The sequence below is a fragment of the Lactuca serriola genome, chromosome 9 (assembly GCF_051521515.1).
Source record: "Lactuca serriola cultivar US96UC23 chromosome 9, Lser_US96UC23_V15, whole genome shotgun sequence".
NCBI lineage: Eukaryota > Viridiplantae > Streptophyta > Magnoliopsida > Asterales > Asteraceae > Lactuca > Lactuca serriola.
Window position 1 is genome coordinate 178,858,918 of NC_136416.1, and position 25,131 is coordinate 178,884,048.

Sequence of the window (25,131 nt, forward strand, 5' to 3'; positions counted from 1 at the left end):
TGTAAGTTAAATACTTCAAAAAACATAAGTCTTACAATACTATTACAAGTTACAACCAAAGTCCGAACCAGTCTATTACAACCAAAACACAACCAAGTATGGGTCGATTTCTTTGGTTGGATGGGTCGGTTTATAGGGGCGGTTTATCGGTTTTAAGTATGGGTCGGTTTCTCGGGTTGGATGAGTCGTTTTCGGGTAAGAACCGAAACCGAACCCGATGTTTCGGTTTTTAAAAAATTCAAACCCAAACCGTCGGTTTTGCTTCGGTTTCAGTTTTTTCGGTTTCGGTTTCATCGGTTTTAGTCGGTTCCTTGGTTTCTTGGTTTGGGTTTACTCACCCCTAGGCAACATTAAATGTTTAATCGGCAAAGTAGTTTTCAATTTCAAGTTTTTTTATGGTATATACCATATGTAACAAGTATATATTATAACTCAAATTACTGGGAGAGTCAAGGCCAACCGTTGCATCCACATGAACATATCACTAATTTTGGTTCCACCAGACGGACTTGAACCCTCAATATTTAATTGATAAGTTTTTTTTTTATTCGTCAACTTTGATACCACTAAAGAAAATCCCCTTTGAATCATTCACTAACTTCATTGAGATCCACAAGATAATTTGACTGAAATTTCATCACTCTACTTCGACTTTCGTTGTGTATTGGTACTTAGAGGGTGTTTGGCTTAGTTTTTTAAACTCCAAAAGTTCTTTTTGGAAAAGTTACAAAAAGTCAGGATTTCCTGACTTTTCCAAAAAGTTCTTTTTGATTATGTAAAAACATCGAAAAAATCATTTTGCCAAACATCTTTTGTTTTTTTTTCTTTTTCAAAAAGTACTTTTGGCTTTGAAAAGCCAAGCCAAACACCCCCTTAATTGTTCCTTTTCTGATAATGAAATATGGTGTTTGTTGCGGGAGGTGGATGATTGCAGTGGAAGGTTGACGGTGGTGGCTAAAGTAGATGGTGTTTGGTCGGAGAAGATTGCCTATATATAACTTAATGGTAAATTATGTAAACAAATTTTAACAATAAATCATATGAAAAATACACTAACGAGTTACGGGTAATACTAAATCGTAATTAGAGTTTAAGAACAATTCATATTAGTTTGAAATGACGTAGACGGAACTCGCCTCCCAAAATCTTCTCTTCCCTTAAACCCTAGCAATCAAATTAATACTTCACTTCACCACAACAAAAACCCACAAATGATCTGCCCCAAAACTTTCCGTTTGCATCAAATTCGCACACTCTTAAACCCTAATTTACACACTGAAACCCACTTGATTCCTTTCATCAATACCAAATCATCGTCACCCAGTTCTATTTTTAGCCGGAGCGTATCGCTTTCTTCTCAATTCCAACACAAATTCGCTACGCAAGAAGCAAATGGGAAGTCAAAGAAACCGTTGGAAATCCTTTTCGCAGAAGAAGTTGGGTTATCTAAAGCAGACACTAAAAACAGTGAAGATGAAAAGGGAAAACTCAAGAAAAGTTTGAGAAAATTGGAGGTGGAATTGGGAAGATATAAAAAAGATTCAACGAAAGAAACAAAGTCTTTATCAAGTATATTTTCGAAGCCACTGGACACCCTTTTCACAGAAGCAGTCGGATTATCAAAAACGGGTGAACAAGACCACATTGATGATCAAGAATCAAAAAAGGGTGTGCAGATATTATCGAGTTTGTTTATGAGTACTGATCAAAGAGGGAAATCAAAAACAGAGTCGAAGAAAGTAGAGAAATCAATGGAATTTAAGAAGCTATCACCAGATATGGCTATGTTCGCTAATTTTTTGCATTCAAAAGGGTACTTATCGAATGCAAACTTTCTCCTAAACAATAAATTCGATGTTTCTTGTTTCGAGAACAACTATGGCCGAGATTTCTTGAAGTTTGCAGCTGAAAAGTTTGCCAAAGATCATCGAGACATCTACAGGTAAGTACAAGTTCTTCCCTTTTTCTTCCTTTAGTAGTTAATGAAGCAATTTCTTTGAAGCTTTAGCAATCGGAAAAGCTTAATTAAGTAACATTAGGATTGAAAAGTTAATACTTTTTTTCTAAATTTTGATGATTTAGGTGGTTGTCAAATGGTGATTTGAAAAAGGTTGCTCAATTCGGATGCCCTTCCCTTGGTAGAAAGAATGTTTTTTCCTCCAAAGCCATGCGCCATTCTTTTGGGATTCAAGAAGAACCCGTTAGTGATTTGCTTTCATTAGGTTTTCTTATAAATTACAATAAGGGGTAAATGCAAGAAATAGCAACGTACATCTGTGGATTTGTTTATTTTAACAACCTACTTCATTTCTTCATATTACAACATTTACTTTTTAAAAATCAACCTAATAGTTATAGCAATGTTGTCCAAATACAAAGCAAGTGAAAAAGTTCGACTTTTATAATTGGGTAGATTTTTCAAAGTAGAGAGTACATAAGTACTAATTCCAATGTGGATTGGCCAGTGTACCTGATTTACATCTCACATGATGTAATTTGGACCGTTAAGTCGCGTTAGTAAAAAAATTGAAAATACAATGTTGTAATAGAAATAAATGAAAGTAGAATGGTGTAATACAAACTATTTCTTGCATTTAGCCCTTAAAATAATAAAAACACTAAAGAGAAAAAAAGATTTTTCCTAGTTTAATTCTATTTGCCTTTTAGGTATGTAGCAAATGCGCGTTAAAAGATTCGTGCAAATTTGTTAACCAAAGCGTATGGAAAAAGGGGGCGAAAAATGTTGACTTGACTGTGGTGATGAGGGTTATAATTTTGTATGCTCTTGAAGCCGTACCTAATGAATTAAAAGTGCCTGATGATATAAAGAATACAGTTAATCGGTTGCTGAAAGAAGTCGTTCGTTTAAGTGAAATTGAATCTTGAATTTATTTTGTAATAGGTATTGATTTATAAGAGCATTAAATAATTTGTGTGTTTCTTTGATAGTGAAATTAATTTCAACGGGAAATTTTTGTTTTAGGGAATGTAGGTTAAAAATGACTCTTAGTAAGAAATAACCATATAAATATATATTTGGAAAATTTAGGGGTCGTTTGATAATTGTCAACTGTGTTAGAGCCAACTCAGTTAGAAGCTGAGTGGGTTACAAATTCCGACTAAATCTACATCTGACTAAAACCATGTTGTTTGATTATGTATTTGACTGGTTGATTGTGTTGAATGATCAAAATAACTATTTTACCCTTATGTTTACAACACAACATGAATCTATTTAATTATAGTAATGACATTCACTACAAAAGCAATTCTCACAATTACAAATATTCACATAAAATCATTATCATAAATTTATTGATTTACAAACTGATTGAATTTCTACATATGCATAAACTAATCAAGTGTTTTTTTTTTGTTCCAAAATTATGAGTAACAACCCAATTGACAACATTATATATGGTGCTCTTCAAGATTCCAAGAGGATGATGATCTCTTCTATGAAGTATCAACATACATGTATAATTCTACTTCCTCCTTAAACCAATCACAACCAACTAACGTCTCAAATTGCTCTGCATCATTCCTGTTGTCTAGAACACATAGAAGGACATTTTTTGTTGATAGCTTTAGTTTCATGGCGCTCCCTAATAATCAATGTAGAAAAAAAAAAAAAAAAAAAAAAGAACAGCAAACAGAAACTAACAAGCTTGAATTGAAAGCATAAAATTACACTAAAAAAAAGGAAGAACAACAAAATCTGATACAAACACAATTTCAGATAGAGAATCAAAATCAGAAAAATGAACCATGGTTTTTTTTCATAGATTTTGCATATCTAGGAACCAAAATCAGTTACAAGTAACATATTTCATATAGAGAAGAACAACCAATCAATCAAGCTGAAAAAAAAAAAGACGAAACATACATGTTGATGCAGCTCTGGTCGGAGAAGGAGGTCAGACTGAAACGTCAATATTTGTTTTGTTCTCTATCTGAAAAGGGAATCTGAAGTGAAAGAATCGTGTTTTGTTGCTGCGTATTTTTCTTTTAGGTCACAAGGGTAGATAAGGGAAGAAGAGAGCGCGAGCTTTTTTTTTCAGTAAGCTACATATTTGGAACGAACCGAGTAAGCTCTTTGGGTTAGTCATGCCGACCGAGTCAGTAAAATTTTGGATTTACTAAACAGTCCGACTGCTGACCAAGTAAGCTCTTACTGGATACGGTAAGTTGAAATCAAACATCCCCTTAATGGAAAAAACTCATGAGTTTATCAATAAGTTATGTCAATTTTCAAAATGTTGGTTCATAGGCTATGTTAGTAGTTTTGATAAACATTATATTGTATTTCCACCGTCCCAAATAATTGTCCACAGACAAAAAAAATACACAGATTAAGAAAACATTAATTACCATTAACTTTATTAAATAAAATGACAGATTTATCATTTTGTTTCATTTAATTTTATAATAGTTGTATTTAATTTCATGATAATTTAACTGATAATGATGGGTATTTTGGTAAAAATACATTTATTTTTAGAATTAGAAGTAGACTATTATTTTGGAACAAACCAAAAAAAACATGGACTAGTTATATGAGACTTAAGAAATAAACTGTAGCTTATATACACAAATACACCTAAACATATCTCAAAACAGTTGACCAAAGAAAACTATTTTGTTTATCGTTTGAATATATCATGCAAAGATAATCCACTAAATTGCATTACATAGAAATATTAAGAAAAATAATCATAACTTTTGGTTTTAGAAATTTTATATACATTATAAAGTCTGTATAATTTGTAGCATGGTGAATAATAATTTTAAGGAAAAATACAAATCTAGCCATTTTTGTTAATTACTTGTCAAAAGACAGACAAAAAAATACAACTTACCCAAAAATAACTCCAAAAGAGTAGTCAATTTATGGTTGACTACGGTCAACGCCGTTGACTACTGTTTTAGGCCGAAAAGTACTCTTTCGTGCTAATGGACTACTGTTTCACCGGCCCGTTTACTTTTTCGTGGTCCATTAGCCCAAAGTATATAATGAAATTTTTTTCAGATTACGTCATTTTTCCTATTGTTTTCTTTGGTTTGACTACTTTTTTCTCTCAATGGAACACCCGAAGAACAACCAGGTTTGTCTACTTTTCATCAAAATTTTACCATGTTTGTGATTAGGAGTAGGTTTTGTATATGAGGTTAAATTTTTTTTGAATAAAATTGAATATATATATATATATATATATATATATATATATATATATATATATATATATATATATATATATATATATATATATAAATGTAGGTTTTATATTTGTATCAATAGTATTGTGTAGTGTCAACTTGTACACCACAGGTTTCGTATGAATCATACGAAAATTTATTTTTTTTCGTTTTTTTTTTTAAATTTGTATCAATAGGATCGGAATTGTATGTATTTTGTAGTCGTATAATTATTTTTTTATAAAACAAAAAATAAAAGGGAAGCTTTAGGTTTTTTGGAAACCTACGGTGTACAAGCATTTACTGCACAGTTTGTGCAGTAAACACTTGTACACCGTAGGTTTCCCAAAATATACGGGTTTTTTTAATAAAAAAAATTTATAACTAATAAACATTTGTATCCCTTTGTATGGATCTTATAATTTTTTGTTAGAAAAAAAACATCTTATAAAAAAAAAATTAAAACTGTATGTTTTTTCCCAAAACAGTAGATTAAAAAAAAACGTATTTTTTCCCCAAAACCGTAGGCTACAGTTTGGGAAACCGTAGCTAAACCAAGAAGAAATCGTAGGTTTTAAAAAACCTACAGTTTTCTAGTTTACAAATGAAAAAAAAATTATACAAAACACGAAACAGTAGATGAATTGACGAAACAGTAGACGAATATACAAACCTACGGTTTTGTGGGCTATATTTGGACATTTACTAATATTTTGCTAAAAATTGTTGATCACTTTTTTAATTTGGCTAGATCCGTAATTATCGTATAATTTTATTATTATAGTAATCAGTGCATACAATCTTTATAATTGTTGTAATCGGCCTTTTATAATAAAGAAGTGTAAGCCCACCGGTAAGGACTTTGCCTTCACATTCACATTCACAAGTGTATACCGAGTTTGATAAGGTAATTTATTTGATAAGATATGAAATTGATATGATAAGGTAATTTATTTTTTATTTTGTATATCGAGTTTCTTTTTTTATATTTATCCATTTAACTTTTTTTTATACATTTAATTTTATAATCAGCTACTTCAAGTTCAACCAATAAAATGACTTTGGAGTAATATAATTTTCACTCTGTACACATTTAATCATTAATATATTTGTATACATTTAATTATTATGTTTTTGTACACATTTAGTTCTTATGACCGATTTCTTCAGGTTTTGCTTACAACATCATACGTGAGACAATCACTAATGAGGTGTTCTCAAACACGATTCGTCCCTCACTTATATCAGTAACGTAATTCATGAATCGATCAAATAATGTTGGTGTCCTAGTTTTCTCCAAGCAGGAGATGTCTTCAACTTCAGTTTATATATCTCCATAGCAAACAACGAGATTCTTTGTGATTGCTTCCTCCAAACTCAAATTTACACTTCCAAGCCAAAAGAATACTCTAACAAAAAGTTTAGATTCTTCCCTAATTCATACGTGAACCACATATGAATTAAGGAAGACTCAAAACTTTTTTGGATAGTTGTCTTGGAAGTGCAAATTTGAGTTTGGAGGAAGCAGTCACAAAGAATATCGTTGTCTGCTATAAAGATAAATGAAACCGAAGCCGAAGACATCTTCTGTTTGGAGAAAACTAGGGCACCAATATTATTTGACTAATTCGTGAATTATGTTACTAATATAAGTGAGGGAAGAGTCATGTATAAGAACACATCATTAGTGATTATTCAACGTATAATGTTATAAGCAAAACCTGAATAAAGCTATCATAAGGACTAAATGTGTGCAAACATTAAAGATGAAATGTATAAAAATTAGATCTTATATTACCTTATTAAGTTATTTGTCTAACTCAACTTGGAGTAATCGTTTATAAGTACTGAATGCGTACTAAAAACCAAGTTAAATAGTCGAATGTATATAAAAGAGTGAATGACTACGTGTGTAAAAAATAAAAAATATATTATTTAATTAAGTCATTTTTCCTTTTTCAGAACTTGGTTTACTTCTCTTAAAATTTTAGCTTAGTGTTAAAAAAAATTATGAATTTGCTCTATAGTTTTTTTTTTTAACTTAACTTTTTTAAACTTTTATGTTTTTTTACGAATTTATTTTTATAAATTGTTTTTATATAATTAATTTTTTATAAACTTTTTACATCTTTGTTTTAATTTTATGGGGGAAATGACACAAATGTCTTACGAAGTTTCTAGGGTTGATCGATTCAGTCTCTAAAGTTTTTGTCAGACTTTATGAGTATAAACCAGGATACTATTTGCTCTTTTAGTCATTTTCAACTTGTAATTGCATAGCCGGTTCACCATGAGACAATGACTATTTAGACCAAAAAAAATCACATTGTGCCCCTATAAAGCCAAAAAAATAAGTTTAGAGATCAAATGTTTACGCCATAAGTATTAAATTGATTTCCAGTGAATGATTTTAGAACTAGTAACAAGTATTAAATTGATTTCCAATAAATGATTTTAATGTAAATAGTATCTACACATTTTTACGCTCCCGAGTTTGTGAGGATTATTGGATATCATAGGGAACATTCACAACAAACATAATACAATCTTTTGATTTATTTCTAAGAGGTTGTTTAGATTTGAATTCAAAGATTAGGTTAGTTTTAAAAGAGCTTGTTTTGAATATAATAATTTGGTGGATGGAAAATGTTAGAGCTTATTAATACTTTCAAGTAACAACTTAGATGGAATTGAGTAAATGTCATATCATATCTAAATCACATTACCAAGATAGTCAAACATAAGATTGGAACCGTTACAATTCTAAATTCTCTTACAAGGTGTTATTTCTTTAAAATCTTGCAAACAAACCCCTTGTTTTGTGACTAATTTATACATTGTGCAAAAAAAACATAAGTAATTATCACGTGTCTCTGAGGATCGATCATGTTTCCTTGTATTACTCTATAATGCATTGTAAACATTGTAATTTGAGTATATTGTACCTCTTTTATTTGTTGGGTTTGACATCCTAACATTATGTTAACAAATCTATCACCATTTTAATACTATATTTGAAATAAAAGAAAATTCAAAACAAAGAATTTTATCTTGTCTTTCGTAACGTAGTGCCTTCTCAAGTGTTGTATATAACCGGAAGGTTCTATTTTGTAAAGTAGGTATTCAGTTTGCATTATATATAGATCCGAATATTAATTAGGCAAAAAGGAGTACAAGAGTAAAATGAAAGTAGCATATATGAGGGTGCTTATATGGACTTGTGGTAGAATTTTGTTGGATTGTATATTGAAGGCGGCTATCAACAATTTGTTGAGAGGGATGTGGATCAATTAGAATTTGAAAAAAAAATGATTGATGTGGTATGGACATGTCTAAAGGAGATTGTCCTCAACTACAGAGATTGAGTTAATGATAGTATATCGCAAGAGAGGAATAAGACATCCTGATATGAAGTAAGAGGATAGTTTAAGCCTAGATATTGATAAATTAGCTCTTTTCAAATATATAACCTTAAATTGGAGGATGTAGAAGCTCAATATTTGGGTTGTTCAATAACCTAGGTCCCTATTCATGACTTATTTGCTTATGTCGTTTGCACAGACCTTTTGTTACATGCTTCCCTTTTGTATGTTTTTTTTTATCCTCATATGTGTATAATATGATTTATTCCTTACGTTTTACCGTTTATATTGACAAATTATCCCTCTGTTTGCCTCATTTGCGTATCCTCGAGTTTATTTTCTTTTAGTAATGCATGTGTTGCTTACATTGTATTACTTTCTTCTTGTTTTTCTTGTTTTTCTTGTTTACAAGTTCACGACTTGTACACGCCCAAGGTTTTTTATGTGAAGTAGTCGTTCTAACATCGATAAAGATATGAGTGTCGACATCTACCTTCCACATATCATACTTTAATGAGATTCTTAGAGTTTGATGTTGTTATTGAATCTTGACTTTTGTAATATAAAAACATACTATAGATTTATCATAGATGAATCATATACAAAGCCTTAAAAGGAATTAGGTATCTCGATTGTTCTTCCATGTTAATGCTATATTGATGCCTTTCTATATCTATTAGCAATCCTTCATAATTCCCATATAACTATTCATATAGCTATGATATATGCTATTATATGTATGGAACTGTTTGGAAAAAAAATAATAAATAAATAAATAAATAATAGTAGTTGTCCTCTAAATGTATCATGACTTTGAAATTGATCTGTGCATTATATACAAAGCCTTCAGGTCTTTATAGTTATTTTTCAAGATACGAAAAAAAGACAGAGAAAACTTTACTGAATCTTAGTTTTTAATTATAACTAAAAAACTGAATTCATATATTTAACATATGAAAAATGTAAAGCCAGTATAAATAACCAAAAAAAAAAACATAAAAAGTCCGACCTGCCGGATTCGAACCAGCGACCTAAGGATTGCTATAAGTAACTACTACAGTCCTCCGCTCTACCAACTGAGCTAAGGTCGGTTTGTTTTAAAATATATTAACATTAATACTTAACATTATTTCGCCAATTAGAACTTGCCAGCTGGACTTCCCCTGTGTGAAATAGACTGATGGTTCGGGACTTCAGTCACGTGAAGGGGTGATAGGTATTGGAGTCCACGTCATCACTGTGGGTCCACATCCCACGCCAAAGTCTCAAACACCACTTCCCATATCTCACTCGCGTTATTTTGAGTATAATAGTAATTCTGAAAGATTTTTACACGTGCACCGAACTTTTGACTCGTGCAAACACCTGTGTAATACTCCTATCGGCACGTGTAAATCACGCGTCAGACTTTATCAGTAAGTCACGCGCATCACAAATACTACTTGCACCGGTTACAGTTGTTTGGTTCTCATCTCACTTTGTCTTCCCAAAATGCCCTTTTTCCTAAGCCATTGCTCAATTTTTATTTTCCAAAACTACCCTTTAATAAAAAAAGGATATGTTATTTTCATTTTCTATCTATTTATATTTTGGTCTATCTATTTAGTTTTTACAAATTTTTTTATTCCATTAAGTTTCAAAAATCGATAATTTTATTCATTTTAACTTTTTTATCTGCTCGACAAGTCATCCCACGTTCAAAATTTATTCTTTTGGCCAAGATTTTAAATTGTATTACAAATTTACTCCTTTTGATATTCTAAAAATATTATAGTTCAATACATATCGATTGAAGGCAACGGACAACAAGTTGCACCACTAGCCCTTTCTGGATGGCAAAACCAATTCTTTTGAAAACAACATTTGTGGATCTAAGAGATATGACATTAGAATGTATGACCCGTTGGACTCTATTAAGGAGCTCCACCGCCTCTAGTATGAGAAAACCAAATGTTGATTTCCTCTACATTTATTCTCGTGCTTTACCACTTTGCACGCAGCGGCATGCCCATCTGTGAAACCCCCGCTCCCCAAACCACCGAGATGAGAGACCCCAGTAAGATCCACGCACGCATGCTTCCCTCATATCCATCCAAAGACCAAAATGTCAGCCGGTCTAAGTGTGGACCTGCCATCATGCGGGTCCGTCAAAAAGTTTACTGGTGCTTCTTTCTTCACAGAAATACCAGCACGCGGACAAGCATCAAAGAGAACATCCCGAACCACATCATGTCTATACTTGAAACCAGGGAGCTCTCTACAATGAACCGCGTGTTCCCCAAAGATATCCAAACATGCTTTGCGACAAACTAGGCATATCTCGTCAAGTGGGAATATGGGAATCATGAGACGGTAACGAAGGATAGTTCGGTACTCCACATGAGACATGTGTTGGCCAAAACCATCAATAGGGATAGTTAGCAGAAAATCATGAGCATGAGGCGCCCGCAGACACTCAAAGACTGCTTTCTGTCTGACAGTCATGTCGAAGTCGACTTCCATATCTTGGACAATTTTTATAAATTTACTCCATAATTTACACCTTTGGCCTAAATTTCAAAATTTTTATTACGAATTGATCCTAAACTTATTTTTTTTTTACATCTTTTTTTTTTCAAATTTTGTTTCAAATATGATTTTTTTTTTCGTGAATAAAATCATATATAGATTAATTTTGAGTAGAGTTTGCACCAGCTGTTGAGGTGCAACAGTTGGTGAGAGAGTTCTAAGATCTGCGTCAGATGACTGAGAACATGGCGGAGATCACCGCCAAATTTAGGTAGAGAGCTTTATTTGTTCCACAATATGTCGCAGACGAGGAGATGAAAAAGACTCGGTATCATGACATGTTGATGGCGAATATCCGGGAGTTTGTTAGCAAGCTTTTCGGACTTTAGAGGATATGATAACTAGAGCCCAGAAGCGAGAGTTTGATTTGGAGCACCTCGAGAAAAGGAAGGCAGGGCTTGTGCAGACACGTGGGGGTTCCGCGAAGAGACCCAAAACTTATGATCCTCGATTTGGAGGTCATTTGGGTCGGGGGCCGATGTGGTAGATGTAGGAGAGTGTATGAGGGGACTTGTCGAGAGAAGGGTGATAGTTGCTTCAAGTGAAGAAAGACTGTACATTTTATCAGGAGTTGTACTCAGGGATCAGGTGGTATAATTTGCTTTCATTGCAATTAGATGGGACATAAGAAGGTCAATTGCCTGAAGTTGACGAGAGGAGCGGTGGCGGTACCCGTTCCAGCTACATTAAGGATCACAGATGGCCATAAGGGCAAGGCAACGACCCCTGTGGTGAAGAGCATGGCTTTCCAACTGACAGTCGTGCAGACTCGTACGACTCCTGATGTGGTCATAGGTATGTTTTCTATTTATTATTCGCTTTCATTATTGTTTATGCTTATATTTCATGTTATGATGTTTAGGGATGTTCTTAGTGAACAGATTACCTGCTCTAGTTCTTTTTGATTCGGGTGCTACCCTGATCTTTTATGTCTCTTGCGCTTAACGAGAGGTTTGACGACACTCCCGGTGAGCTAGATTTCCCTTTGGAGGTTGATATTGTTGATGATCATCCAGTGAAAGTTTCGAGGGTTCATCGGGATTGTATCTTGGAGGTTTTCAGTGAGAGATGTTCGATTGATTTGGTTCCCATTCTGTTACGCGAGACTAAGGTGATTGTGGGTATAGACTAGTTGAGACCTAATATGGATAAGATTGATTGTGAACACCAATTAGTGATAGTTCGAACCCCAAGTGGGGGAGAAGTTGGTTATTCACGGCGAGGGTGCATAATGTTGGCCAACTCTCTGTTCAGGTGCAAGGACTAGGTGGTATCTTCAACGGGGATGTTATGGATTTTTGTCTTATGTGTTGGATACTCGGTTTGAGAGGAAGACGACCATTGCTAATACGCTAGTTGTTTCGGATAACCCTGATGTGTTTCACGAGGATTTGTTGGGAGTGCCTCTCGAGAGATAGGTTGAGTTTAAGATTGATTTGGCTTCGGGTGCAGATCCGATAGCCAAGGTACTTTATCATTTAGCACCACCGAAAATGCAGGAGTTGTCTGTACAACTGTATGAACTACTAGACAATGGGTTCATCAGACCAAGTAGTTTGCCTTGGGGAGCACCGGTCATGTTTGTGAAGAAAAAAGACGGTTCACACATGATGTGCATTGATTACCGAGAGTTGAACAAGTTAATAGTGAATAATTCGATGTAATTGTATCGCACGTACCAGTGCTCCATATTTTATGACCCATTTTATACCCTGGTAACTATTTGATACATTTTTATACATTGATTGGGTTTTTGGAATGAATGAATAGTTGTTTGGTTGACTTAAAAAAAATTTACTTAGTATTTTTGGGATGTTACATTATAATAACACATTTTTATAAAAAAAATGTATACAATCAAAAATTTTATAAAAATATATACAAACATGTTTTTATTATATATATACATATATATATATATATATATATATATATATATATATATATATATATTGATGGGTTTTGGCCATATGAACATTCCTATGTGCACATGCAAACCCTAATGCTTGGATCTAGGTTTCTCTAATTAAACATGCTTTGAATCCAAGACTTCTAATGACTAATTAGGTATAAGAACAATACAAAATCAGATCTAGAAGTTTACCTTTGAATCTCTTGTTTTGATCTTGTTGTCTTAGAGCTCTAGAGTCACAATTGTCACTCCTCTAATGGCTTACAAACACCAACTAGCAAGGAGGATGATTTGAGAGAGAGGAGAGGGGCTAGAAATCGGCCAGGGTTTCTTTGCTTTAGCAGAGGTGCCGATTTCCCTTACCCTAGGGGTCTATTTATACTTGTAAGGCTCCTAGGGTTTCACCCTTAAACCCTAGTTGGATAATCTTTCCTTAAAGCAATCCAAATCCTTTCCATGATAAGCCTTGGACGAATTTGAGGTTATCCCAAGCCCTAGAATTCGTCCATCCTCTAACCAAGAAGGATTTACAGCCCAAAGTGTAACTTTCAAACAATTGACAGTTTATACCCTCTTATTTAATTAATCTCTTTAAGTAACCAAATTAATATTAATTAATCTATGACTTATATTAATCAAATAACAATATTATTATTCCTTATATTATTCTCATAATATATTAATAATATTTATTCTCTTATAATAAATCATCCTATCAAGTTGCTATGGTGAAGGCAACCCAAAAGGACCATGCACAATCGGGTCAAATACTTGCCTAATATAGTTGCAGCCTTAGACACTATTCCAACAGTCTCCCACTTGGATAAGTCTAGTAACTATATGCACAAGTACAATTCGATTTGCAATCGTAGCTCTCAAAGACGCTGTCAAATTCTGATCTAATCAATCTTGTCCTTTAGATAAGGGATCGTACAGTCCTCTGTTAGATATCATGCTGACAGTTCTATGGAATGATTAGTCAAGCATTTAGGTTTCTCGATCTCTGATTTATTCGACATAGAACTTAATCGAACACATCAATTCAGTTCTGACCGGGCCCGACACATAAGTCAAATCAAATCATTGAGCGGCCGAGATATCACTTTTACCTTCTTAGGATAAAAGTTACAGATAAACTTCGACTTATATGCATTTACTTTATTCATTAGTCAACTATACACAACAATGCGTTTTATAACATCGAGTTACTGATGCGTTTTCGCATTATCAATGTACAACCAATTAACAAATAACAAACCATATATCTAGGTTTTAAGACTATATGATATTATCGTCTTGCAATCACCCCTTTTTGTCGTATTCCATAAGGTGATTCCAGCAAGCACGGGTTTGTTCCAATGCTCAAAACCAGTTCATAAGCACTCATGAACGTCGCAACAATCTTTTTCCATGTCTAATACCATTTAGACAATCTACGCACCAATTCATGACAATCTTCATTCATATCTACTTCCAACATATGAACGATTGTGGACAATTTGAATAATTCGATTATTCTCAATAAATTCAATTATTCTGGAAGTCAAAACATGCAAAATGAAACAATAGATAAACAATTAACATAAGACAGTAACATTACTCATAAATAAAACTCCTTTATTTAATCATCAAATGTTAATTACATTTATCTATTACACGTTTCTAATACTATTTAATCTATGCTAATATCATCCTTCAGCCCAATACTCCTAGCATGCTGCAAGTGCTTAACCCTACTCAGTCCCTTCGTAAGCGGTTCTGCTGGGTTATCTTCTGATGATATCCTCTTCACTACGAGTTGTCCTTCCTCTACACGATGATAAAGTGGTATTTTCTGTCGATGTGTCTTGATCTACCATGATCTCTCGGTTCCTTGGTCAAGGCAACCGCTCATTCATTATCACAGAAAATCTCCGTGGGCTCCTTTATGGCGGGTACAACTCCAAGATCATCGATGAAGTTCTTCAACCATATTGCCTCCTTCGACGCTTCGCTCGCTGCAATGTACTCTGATTCGCACGTTGAATCAGCTACGGTTTCCTGCTTGGAACTTTTCCATGTCACTGCTCCTCCATCGATGGTAAAGACCCAGCCCGACTGCGAACGATAGTTGTCCCTGTCGGTCTAAAAGTTGGCGTCACTATACCCTCGCACTTTCAAGTCATCACTCCTTCCGAGGACTAAGAACCATTCCTTCGTCCTCCGAAGGTACTTAAGGATATTTTTAACCGCAACCTAATGAGCTTTGCCAGGGTTCCCTTGATATCTGCTAACCATGCTCAAAGCAAAGGCTACATCAGGGCGAGTACAAGTCATAGCGTACATGATTGAGCCAATTGCGGAAGCGTATGGTACTCGACTCATTTCTGCTATTTCTGCTTCGGTACTCGGACTTTGAGTCTTACTCAACTTGGCATTACTTTGTATCGGTAATTCTCCCTTCTTCGAGTTTTCCATACTAAAATGTTTTAGTACCTTCTCTAAGTAAGTGTTCTGAATAAGTCCTATTAGTCTCTTACTTCTCTCTCTTACTATCCTTATTCCCAAAATATAACAAGCCTCTCCGAGGTCCTTCATAGCAAAGCACTTCCCGAGCCAGGACTTAACCTCCTGCAGAGTCGGGATGTCGTTTCCTATGAGCAATATGTCATCGACATATAAAATGAGGAAGCTTACTATACTCCCACTGGCTTTGACATATACACACGATTCATCTTCGCTTCGTACAAATCCAAACTCCTTGATTTTCTCATCGAAGCAAAGATTCCATCTACGAGATGCTTGCTTAAGTCCATAAATGGACTTCTCAAGCTTACACACTCTATTCGGATGCTTCGAATCCACAAACCCCTCTGACTGAGCCATGTAAACATCCTCAACTAACTTTCCGTTAAGGAAAGCGGTCTTGACATCCATTTGCCAAATCTCATAATCATGAAATGCGACAATAGCTAGCATCACTCTAATAGATTTAATCTTCGCAACTGGTGAGAAGGTCTCGTCATAGTCAACTCCGGGAGTTTGAGTAAAGCCCTTCACGACCAATCGTGCTTTATATGTGTGTACGTTTCCATCCACGTCGGTCTTCTTCTTGAAGATCCATTTGCACCCAACGGTCTTACGTCCAGGCACATTATCAACCAAATTCCAAACTTGGTTGTCATACATGGATTGGATCTCGCTATCCATTGCCTCTTTCCATTTCGCAGACTCCGGGCCTGTCATGGCTTCCTTATAGTTATTAGGTTCATCAAGGTTTATTAGTGTACCATCACTAATATACGTGTCCCCTTCGGTAGTAATATGAAAACCATAAAACTGGGGTTGAACTCTAACTCTTTCGGAACGTCTAATAGGTAAGGACTCGTCAATTGGTTCAACCGGAGTTTCCTCCTCGGGTTGAGTGCCAGCGGTAGAGGTTCCTTCATCTATCGACTCTTGAATCTCTTCAAGCTCGATTTGCCTCCCACTGTCTCCTTGGTCTATGAGTTCTCGCTCTCGGAAAACTCCTCTCTTCGCAACAAAGATAACATTGTCCTTCGGTCTATAGAAGAGATATCCAAAGGATTTCTACGGGTAGCCAATGAAAATACATCGCTCACTATGAGGTTCGAGCTTGTCGTGAGTATCTCGTCTTACGAAAGCCTCACAACCCCAAACCTTGATATGTGCTAACGAGGGAGCTTTCCCTGTCCACATCTCGTGAGGTGTTTTGGCAACCTTTTTAGTAGGGACTCAGTTAAGGATATGGGTGGCAGTCTCTAAGGCATACCCCCAAAAAGAGATTGGTAGTGAAGCACGACTCATCATAGAGCAAACCATATCCAATAAGGTTCGATTACGCCTTTCTGCCACACCATTCAACTGCGGTGACCTAGGAGGCGTCAATTGTGAAACTATTCCACACTCCTTGAGATAATCGTGGAATTCAAGACTTAGGTACTCTCCTCCTCGATCGGATCGAAGCATCTTGATTTTCCTGCCCAATTGATTCTCCACTTCATTCTTGAACTCTTTGAACTTTTCAAAAGTTTCTGACTTTTGCTTGATTAAATAGATATACCCATATCTACTATAGTCATCGGTAAAAGTCACGTAGAAGCGGTTCCCATCCTTCGTGGTTGATCTAAATGGTCCACATACGTCGGTATGTATTAGGTACAATAGACCCTCGCCCCTTTAACACGTACTTGTGAAGGGTGACTTGGTCATCTTTCCAAGTAAACAAGACTCGTATGTGTCATCTTCCCTAAGGTAGAATGACTCCAACACTCCATCCTTTTGGAGTTGGGCTATGCGTTTCTTGTTGACATGTCCAAGACGACAATGCCACAAGGATGCTCTATCCATACTATTGGAAGAATCTATGTTCAAAACATCATTTCCTAAGTTATCAACAATTATAACAGTTTCATAAATTCCATTACATGGTATAGCTTCAAAATAAAAGACACCATTTAGATAAGCCAAAATAGAACCATTCTCATTATTAAAAGAAAATCTAAAACCTTGTCTAAACAAACCATGAAATGAAATGATGTTTCTAGCAATTTCTGGCGAATAGCAACAATTGTTAAAATCTAAACTTAAACCATTCCTAAGCACTAAAGAATATACTCCAATCTTGGTCACAGGCGACGATCTTCTGTTCCCCATGATTAGATTTATTCTTCCAGCCTCCACATCCCTATTTCTTCTTAGTCCCTGCACATTAGAACAAATGTGGTAACCACAACCGGTATCAAGAACCCAATAAATAGCATGAGATGAATCGTTAGATTTGATTGTGTATATACCTGCGAAAGACGGCTTGATCTTTCCTTCCTTGATGGCTTGCAGGTACTCTGGGCAGCTTCTCTTCCAATGTCCTATCTTGTGACAGTGGTGACACTCTGCCTCCTTTGGGTTAGGGCAGGGTTTAGCAGGATCAACTTTGGTCCCACTAGAAGAGGCACCATCTCGGGCTTTAACCTTGCGATAGTTCTTAGACGAAGCCTTCCTCTTCTTTCCCTTTCCTTTTCCAAAAGCCAAGACAGGAGCAGTGGGTGGATTGGGAGTTGGTGCAACAAACTTGTCCTTGAAGTTGCTCTTAGCGACCCTCAAGAGACCTTGGAGTTTGCTTAGGGTGACCTCCTCTTTATTCATGTGGTAGGTCATCCTAAATTGATTGTAGCTAGGAGGCAAAGAGTGAAGCACCATGTCGATCGCCAAGTCTTCCCCAAAGTCAACATTCAACTTGCGAAGACGGTCGACATACCTTTGCATCTTTTGCAGGTGCACAGTAAGATACTCTCCATGACCCATTTTAGCGGAAATCATGTTAGTGAAAATCTCATAACGCTCTTGTCTCGCGTTTTGGTGGTATCTCTCCAATAAGTCTTGATGCATCTCGTACGGGTACATGTCCTCATAGGACTTTTGGAATTCGGAGTTCATAGTGGCTATCATGATGCAATGTACCTTCGTTGCATCTCGCTCGTGAGTTTCAAAAGCGGTCATTTCAGCTGGAGTAGCGATTTCAGGGTTGATCTTCTCGAGCTTCTCATCGAGGACATACTCCTTATCCTCATAGCGAGAAATAGTGCGAATGTATCTTATCCATTCGCTAAAGTTCGTCCCATCGAAAGTGACCTTTTGACAAAGACTCATCAATGTGAAAGAACTAGCAGCAACGTTGTTCGCGTTCAACATCTACAAATAGAAAGGACAAAGATAGATTAGAATATGAATCCCTAATTATCACCCAATAAGAAAAACTAGGGCTAGGATCCAACAACAATATTTACATATTAGAAAAGGGATGCCGTAATCTAACATGCAAACAATTTGAAGGTAAGTGAATGACGATTCACTAATTCTCCACCATGAAAACCTAAGTATAAGTTCTAAATGAATTTGAGAATTCCTAGGTTTAGATGAGATTCATTGAAACTTTTCAATGGCATGTTTAAATCTCGATATGCCCCTCTTGTTTGTGACTGGGATACCGAGGATCACAAATCAGGTGTGAATTACCATGCAAATTCACATGGTGCCTTCATTGTAACGATCACCTATTCGATGTGCCGGTAAACCACACACGCTCCATCGAACTATGATAAATAATGAATCACCCTTTGCCACTTTTGCTTAGAACCAATTAGTGTGCCGGTATACCACACACGCTCCACTAACTTCTTAGCAAGGGTGCAAAGTGTAATTTCATGGGATTGCATCAATTCAGTTTTCCTAAAGTAACTAAGATTGGGAAATTTTAAAAACATGTAGTTACTTTGTATTTCATATTATACTTTTAATGAGAGGATGAGGTTGCCCTATCCTACCCGTTCGGCTAACGACCCTCCACCGATCAAGCAAGCGGTGGGTGTGAGTGTACACCCATTAAGCGCCATTTTATAGGCCGCAACCTTATACCCACCTTATAGATTGGCTTCGTGAATGAGGCCTACTAACGGTAAAACGAGCATTTTAGTTGTACATATATATATATATATATATATATATATATATATATATATATATATATATATATATATTAATCTTGTAATATTATATTAGTGTAGGGTTGTATTTTAAACTTGTAAAATTCTAGGGTTTGAAATTTAAATTGTCTAAATTAAACCTTTTAACCACAAAACATAAATTTCACAACTTGAGGACAAGTTTTAAACATTTAAAACATGGAGGATCAAATAACAAATAATCTTAATTAACAATTAATTCCATAATTATCTATATTTGATTTATTTAAAATTTCTTGCATAATAATTTACCAATTTAATCAAAATAATTAACTAATTATCACATAAGGAAATTAAATATTTTATTAATTGATAAATCTATTTAATTAGATCAAGATTATAGTCATATATATATCAAAAAATCGGATTAGGGTTGATCTAATATGATAAAGGCAAGTTTCCATAAGATAAATATCAAAAAATCCCGAATTTGGCCCTTCCTGACGCTTAGACTCGCTGAGTGCACCATGGGACTCGCCGAGTCCATGACTCAGAAACATAAAAATCGAATTTTTCAAGCAAGATTCAAACAAACAAGCAACAATTTAACAGAAACCAATCTAGGCTCTGAGACCATTGATGGGTTTTGGTCATATGAACATTCCTATGTGCACATGCAAACCCTAATGCTTGGATCTAGGTTTCTATAATTAAACATGCTTTGAATCCAAGACTTCTAATGACTAATTAGGTATAAGAACAATACAAAATTAGATCTAGAAGTTTACCTTTGAATCTCTTGTTTTGATCTTGTTGTCTTGGAGCTCTAGAGTCACAATTGTCACTCCTCTAATGGCTTACAAACACCAACTAGCAAGGAGGATGATTTGAGAGAGAGGAGAGGGGCTAGAAATCGGCCAGGGTTTCTTTGCTTTAGCAGAGGTGCCGATTTCCCTTGCCCTAGGGGTCTATTTATACTTGTAAGGCTCCTAGGGTTTCACCCTTAAACCCTAGTTGGATAATCTTTCCTTAAAGCAATCCAAATCCTTTCCATGATAAGCCTTGGACGAATTTGAGGTTATCCCAAGCCCTAGAATTCGTCCATCCTCTATCCAAGAAGGATTTACAGCCCAAAGTGTAACTTTCAAACAATTGACAGTTTATACCCTCTTATTTAATTAATCTCTTTAAGTCACCAAATTAATACTAATTAATCTATGACTTATATTAATCAAATAACAATATTATTATTCCTTATATTATTCTCATAATATATTAATAATATTTATTCTCTCATAATAAATCATCCTATCAAGTTGCTATGGTGAAGGCAACCCAAAAAGACCATGCACAATCGGGTCAAATACTTGCCTAATATAGTTGCACCCTTAGACACTATTCCAACATATATATATATATATATATATATATATATATATATATATATACACACACACACACAACCACATATTTCATAGTAAACATATTTGGATATATTTCTATATACAAACACCTTTTTATACATAAATATATACATGACGTGTTTGTATACAAATGTATTTATTATAAAATAGGTGTTTGCATATGTTTTTTTTATAAAATAAATATTTGTATAGATTTTTTTTTTATAAAAATGAATTCATATATATATATATATATATATATATATATATATATATATATATATATATATATATATATATATATATATATATATATATATATATGCACATAAATGTTTTTTATGCACTTACCAAATACCTATTTTGTAAAAGTTTTTTTAAGGTATATATGTGTATAATAACTTATTTTACATAAGTGTATCGTATTTTTACATAACTATAGTTTTATAAATAGATAATTAAAATAAAAATAAATTTTAAAATAGTTATTTTGCATACATTTAAAAAAAAAAAGTTTTTATATAGATATTTTTCATACAAAAGTATTTTATAAAAAATGTTTTTATATAGAAAAAGAATGTTTTTATGTGAAAATATGATTTTTGTATAAATGTGATTTTATGTGAAAATATGATTTTTGTATAAATGTGATTTTATACTGCAAACAAAACATATTCAAAAAATATTTTTGAAAAATAAAAAGATGTAAAGAAACTAAAATTATCATAAATTCATAACAAAAATTTGAAACCTAGGTTAAAAGTGTAAATTTTTTTATAAAATTTGTAATAAAATTTAAAATTTTGGCTAAAAATATAAATTTTGAAAGTAAGATAATATGTTAGCTGGGTAAATGGTCAAAAATGAATACAAATATAGATTTTTGGGATTTAATTTAATAAAAAACATATAAGGACTAAACCAATTATGAAATAAAATATAAAGATTTTTTTAAAGTTTTTTCATCTATTTAAACATTATGTTTTTTTGAGTTTTATGTTTTTCATTATAATTTTTTTCTTTTCAATTAACAATAAAAAACTTCGAAAAGGTAAAATTACTATATTATTTTTTAATGTATTAAAACTTTTATATTTTTAAAAAGTCTAATTTTTAGCTTTTTATTTCTCATAAAAATCTAACGTATTTCATCCGATCATTAAAAAAACTACTATATTGTTTAATTTTAATGCTTTAAAAATTTATACTCTTTTTTGAAATTTTATAATCTAAAAATTGTATCCAACCGACATTTAGAAGCTAGTTACCTAGTATTTAAAACTTAAATTAGACAATTTCAGAAAATATAGGAGTTTAAACATACTAAAAAGTAATATAATATTTTTTTAATATTTTCTTTAAATATGTCATGCTTTTCTAGAATTTACTATTTGGAAATGAACAAACAAAAAAACAAAGAATGAAATTATCACCTCCTTTTATAAAAAACTTACCATAAGGGTAACAATGTCATTCCATTTACAAGAAGCCAGTGGCAAATTCCGTAAATAAACAGAACCGTTTGACAATAACAAATCGTCAGTGTTCTAATGGCCCACACTACATGACGGGCCCACACACACTTCCGTTCACATACATTTAATAGCCCCTGGCCTTTCCCTCTCAATTCTCACCAATCCGCTCTTCGCTTCGCCGCAGATCAGCCGGTTCTCCGGCGAAATTGTTCATAAATGCAGTTACCTGTACTCGCTGCTCAAACTTTGTCTACCTTTCATCCGGCTACTTAATTACAACTCCAGTTCATTCAATTGTTGCTTTTTTTTTCTGCAAATTTGAGCATACACGATATAAATTTGTTAGTACACATGTCGCTCTAATCGCTGCTACCTACACAAATTGTTCCGATCGAGAAAGTGTTTCCTGCATATTTATGTGTATTTTGCACAGACCTCATCGCCGGTGTTTTGTGTGTTTAGAGGGGGAGAGATGTCGGGAACTCGGATGCCGACGTGGAAGGAAAGGGAGAACAACAAGCGGAGGGAGCGGAGGAGGAGGGCGATCTCGGCGAAGATATTCGCCGGCCTGAGAATGTACGGCAACTACAAGCTGCCTAAGCACTGTGATAACAACGAGGTCCTCAAAGCCCTCGCCGACGAGGCTGGCTGGACCGTCGAGTCCGACGGCACCACATATCGTAAGGTACACTTTCTGTAATCAAATCTGATTCAATAAGTTCACTAAAATGTTGCCGAATTCATTCGATTTTGAATGTCTTTCTGTTCTTACTGATGAATTTCTTTCCAAAATTACGAACATAAGCGTAGCTGTAGTAGTATTGGCCCAAATTGCCGGTGGTTTAGTTTGGCGCATTTTAGCTAGTCATTGTCTTCTTCAGGTGAAAAGATGCCTCATTTCTTCCATCTGTTATGAAATTAGAGTGTAACATCTCCTGTGCCATGGCGCATGTTAGCATTATGATGTTAGGGTTTGAGTTAGTTCAGTTCATACGTTGATTGCTTTATGTCTAGTTCTACTCCGGCGTACATTAGATCTGGCCAGTACTTTGAACAACTTTTATACGTATTCATTGTTTTCTTTTGTTGGACACACATATCAAAAAGATTCCCCCAATTAGACCCGAAAAGACAGTATCACCCTTCAAATATCCCATAATTTCTTCCTCGAGGGTAAATAACTAAATATTACATCACAAAACAAACCAACCATGAACCATGTATTCATTATTGTATTTCATTTTTCCATTCTAGCAACTTCCATCATGTGTTTATATTATGATTATTTTTGGAAGAAAAAGAGAAGTTATCCTTCCATAAACCCTAGTTTGACATCGTAAACATTATGTGAAATGTCTATATGGCCCACTTGGTGGCTGACATAAAGTCAAATCCTTAAAATTGAAAATAAAGATTTCACGTTAAGACTCAAACCTTTGACCATTTCTCTAAATACATGTGTTATACTTAATATCTCATAATCAAGTGTTTTGTGCTATTTAGGGATGCAAGCCTGCGGATTGGACCCACATTGGTGGTTCAATATCTGCGAGCCCTGGCTCATCATACCAACAGAGCCCCTATGCCTCATGTAACCCTAGCCCACCTTCATCATCCATCGCAAGCCCAACAACCAACCCTCACCCCGATTCTCTCATACCATGGCTCAAAAATCTCTCATCATCATCGTCGTCATCATCCATGTCCTCTAAGCTACCCCATGCTTACATCCACAATGGCTCCATAAGCGCACCGGTTACCCCACCCGTGAGCTCACCAACCGCTCAATCCCCACCTCGGATCAAAACCAGCTCACCTTGGGGTGCACCGACCCTTTCTTGGTTCTCTGGTGTTCGGGTCCCACAGAGTGGACCCGCGTCGCCTACGTTTAGCCTTGTGGCTGCAAACCCGTTTGGGTTTAAGGAAACAGGTTTGGGTCATGGTGGGTCCCGGATGTGGACCCCCGGACAGAGTGGGACTTGTTCCCCTGCGATTCCTCTAGGGTTTGATAATAATGCGGATATTCCAATGGCGGAAGTCGTTTCGGAGGAGTTTGCATTCGGAAGGGTGAAACCGTGGGAAGGAGAAAGGATTCATGAGGTGTGCGGGCAGGATGATCTCGAGCTTACTCTTGGCGGTTCAAAGACCAGGTTCGTTATGCATGACATGACATTATATGACATGATAGAATAAACTTAAGAATATAGACTGAAATGCAGACTTATGTCAATAGGACAAAAGCTGCAATTATTGTCCCACCAAAAAGGTGCAACAAGATGGGATGGTGACTAGTGATGATGTCTCATCTGTGCAAAAGACGAAAATAATCTCCTTACCTCATCATAAAAAGTAACCCTAAAAATTAAAAATACTATCGTGCAGATAAAATGTGGCCTAGAGAAGAGATCGCTGCTATTAATGTGTGTTTATAGCTCCCAGTGGTTGAGGTGAAAGTCTAGGGTTCAAAACCTGACATGTCCAAAAATACTGTTGATGCTGTATAATTTTCCACTGGCGGTGAAAGGCTCTCAAAGGGATTCACATGGTGTGGTTATGGTTTATCCTTTTTTTTTTATTATTAAGGTATGTTATATGTATGAATGAAAGATGTGTATTTGATTGTATTCAATTAGTGTTATTTTGCAATGAATGAAGTTGTAGATTGATTTTTTTTATGTTGGTGTGATAAATGATTACTAGTGGTTCGTGGTAAGGGATCCTAAGTAACAAGTATGTTGGCTTTAGTAGAAAGAG

At 34.8% G+C, this 25,131-nt stretch overlaps 2 protein-coding genes and 1 non-coding gene across 4 annotated transcripts; 2 read left to right on the top strand and 1 right to left on the bottom strand.

Moving 5' to 3' along the window:
* The first annotated feature begins 1,094 nt into the window (after positions 1-1,094).
* LOC145076777 (craniofacial development protein) lies at positions 1,095-2,929 on the top strand. The gene is made up of 3 exons (XM_079022569.1): positions 1,095-1,942; positions 2,083-2,200; positions 2,668-2,929. Exons 1-3 carry the CDS (start codon positions 1,212-1,214, stop codon positions 2,884-2,886), a joined length of 1,068 nt encoding a protein of 355 aa, XP_078878695.1. The 5' UTR covers positions 1,095-1,211; the 3' UTR covers positions 2,887-2,929.
* Positions 2,930-9,561: 6,632 nt separating this feature from the next.
* TRNAY-GUA (transfer RNA tyrosine (anticodon GUA)) lies at positions 9,562-9,649 on the bottom strand. The gene is given in 2 exon segments: positions 9,562-9,597; positions 9,613-9,649. It is a non-coding gene; the product is annotated as a tRNA-Tyr (tRNA).
* A 12,870-nt stretch (positions 9,650-22,519) lies between these two features.
* LOC145073272 (BES1/BZR1 homolog protein 4-like) lies at positions 22,520-25,052 on the top strand. Of its 2 annotated transcripts, none has more exons than XM_079019825.1 (3): positions 22,520-23,062; positions 23,881-24,527; positions 24,611-24,741. In XM_079019825.1, exons 1-3 carry the CDS (start codon positions 22,850-22,852, stop codon positions 24,663-24,665), a joined length of 915 nt encoding a protein of 304 aa, XP_078875951.1. In that variant the 5' UTR covers positions 22,520-22,849; the 3' UTR covers positions 24,666-24,741. The 2 variants fall into 2 exon arrangements, with proteins under 2 accessions (XP_078875951.1, XP_078875952.1); XM_079019826.1 differs by lacking the exon at positions 24,611-24,741 and adding an exon at positions 24,760-25,052 and having other exon boundaries at positions 22,521-23,062.
* Positions 25,053-25,131: the final 79 nt, after the last annotated feature.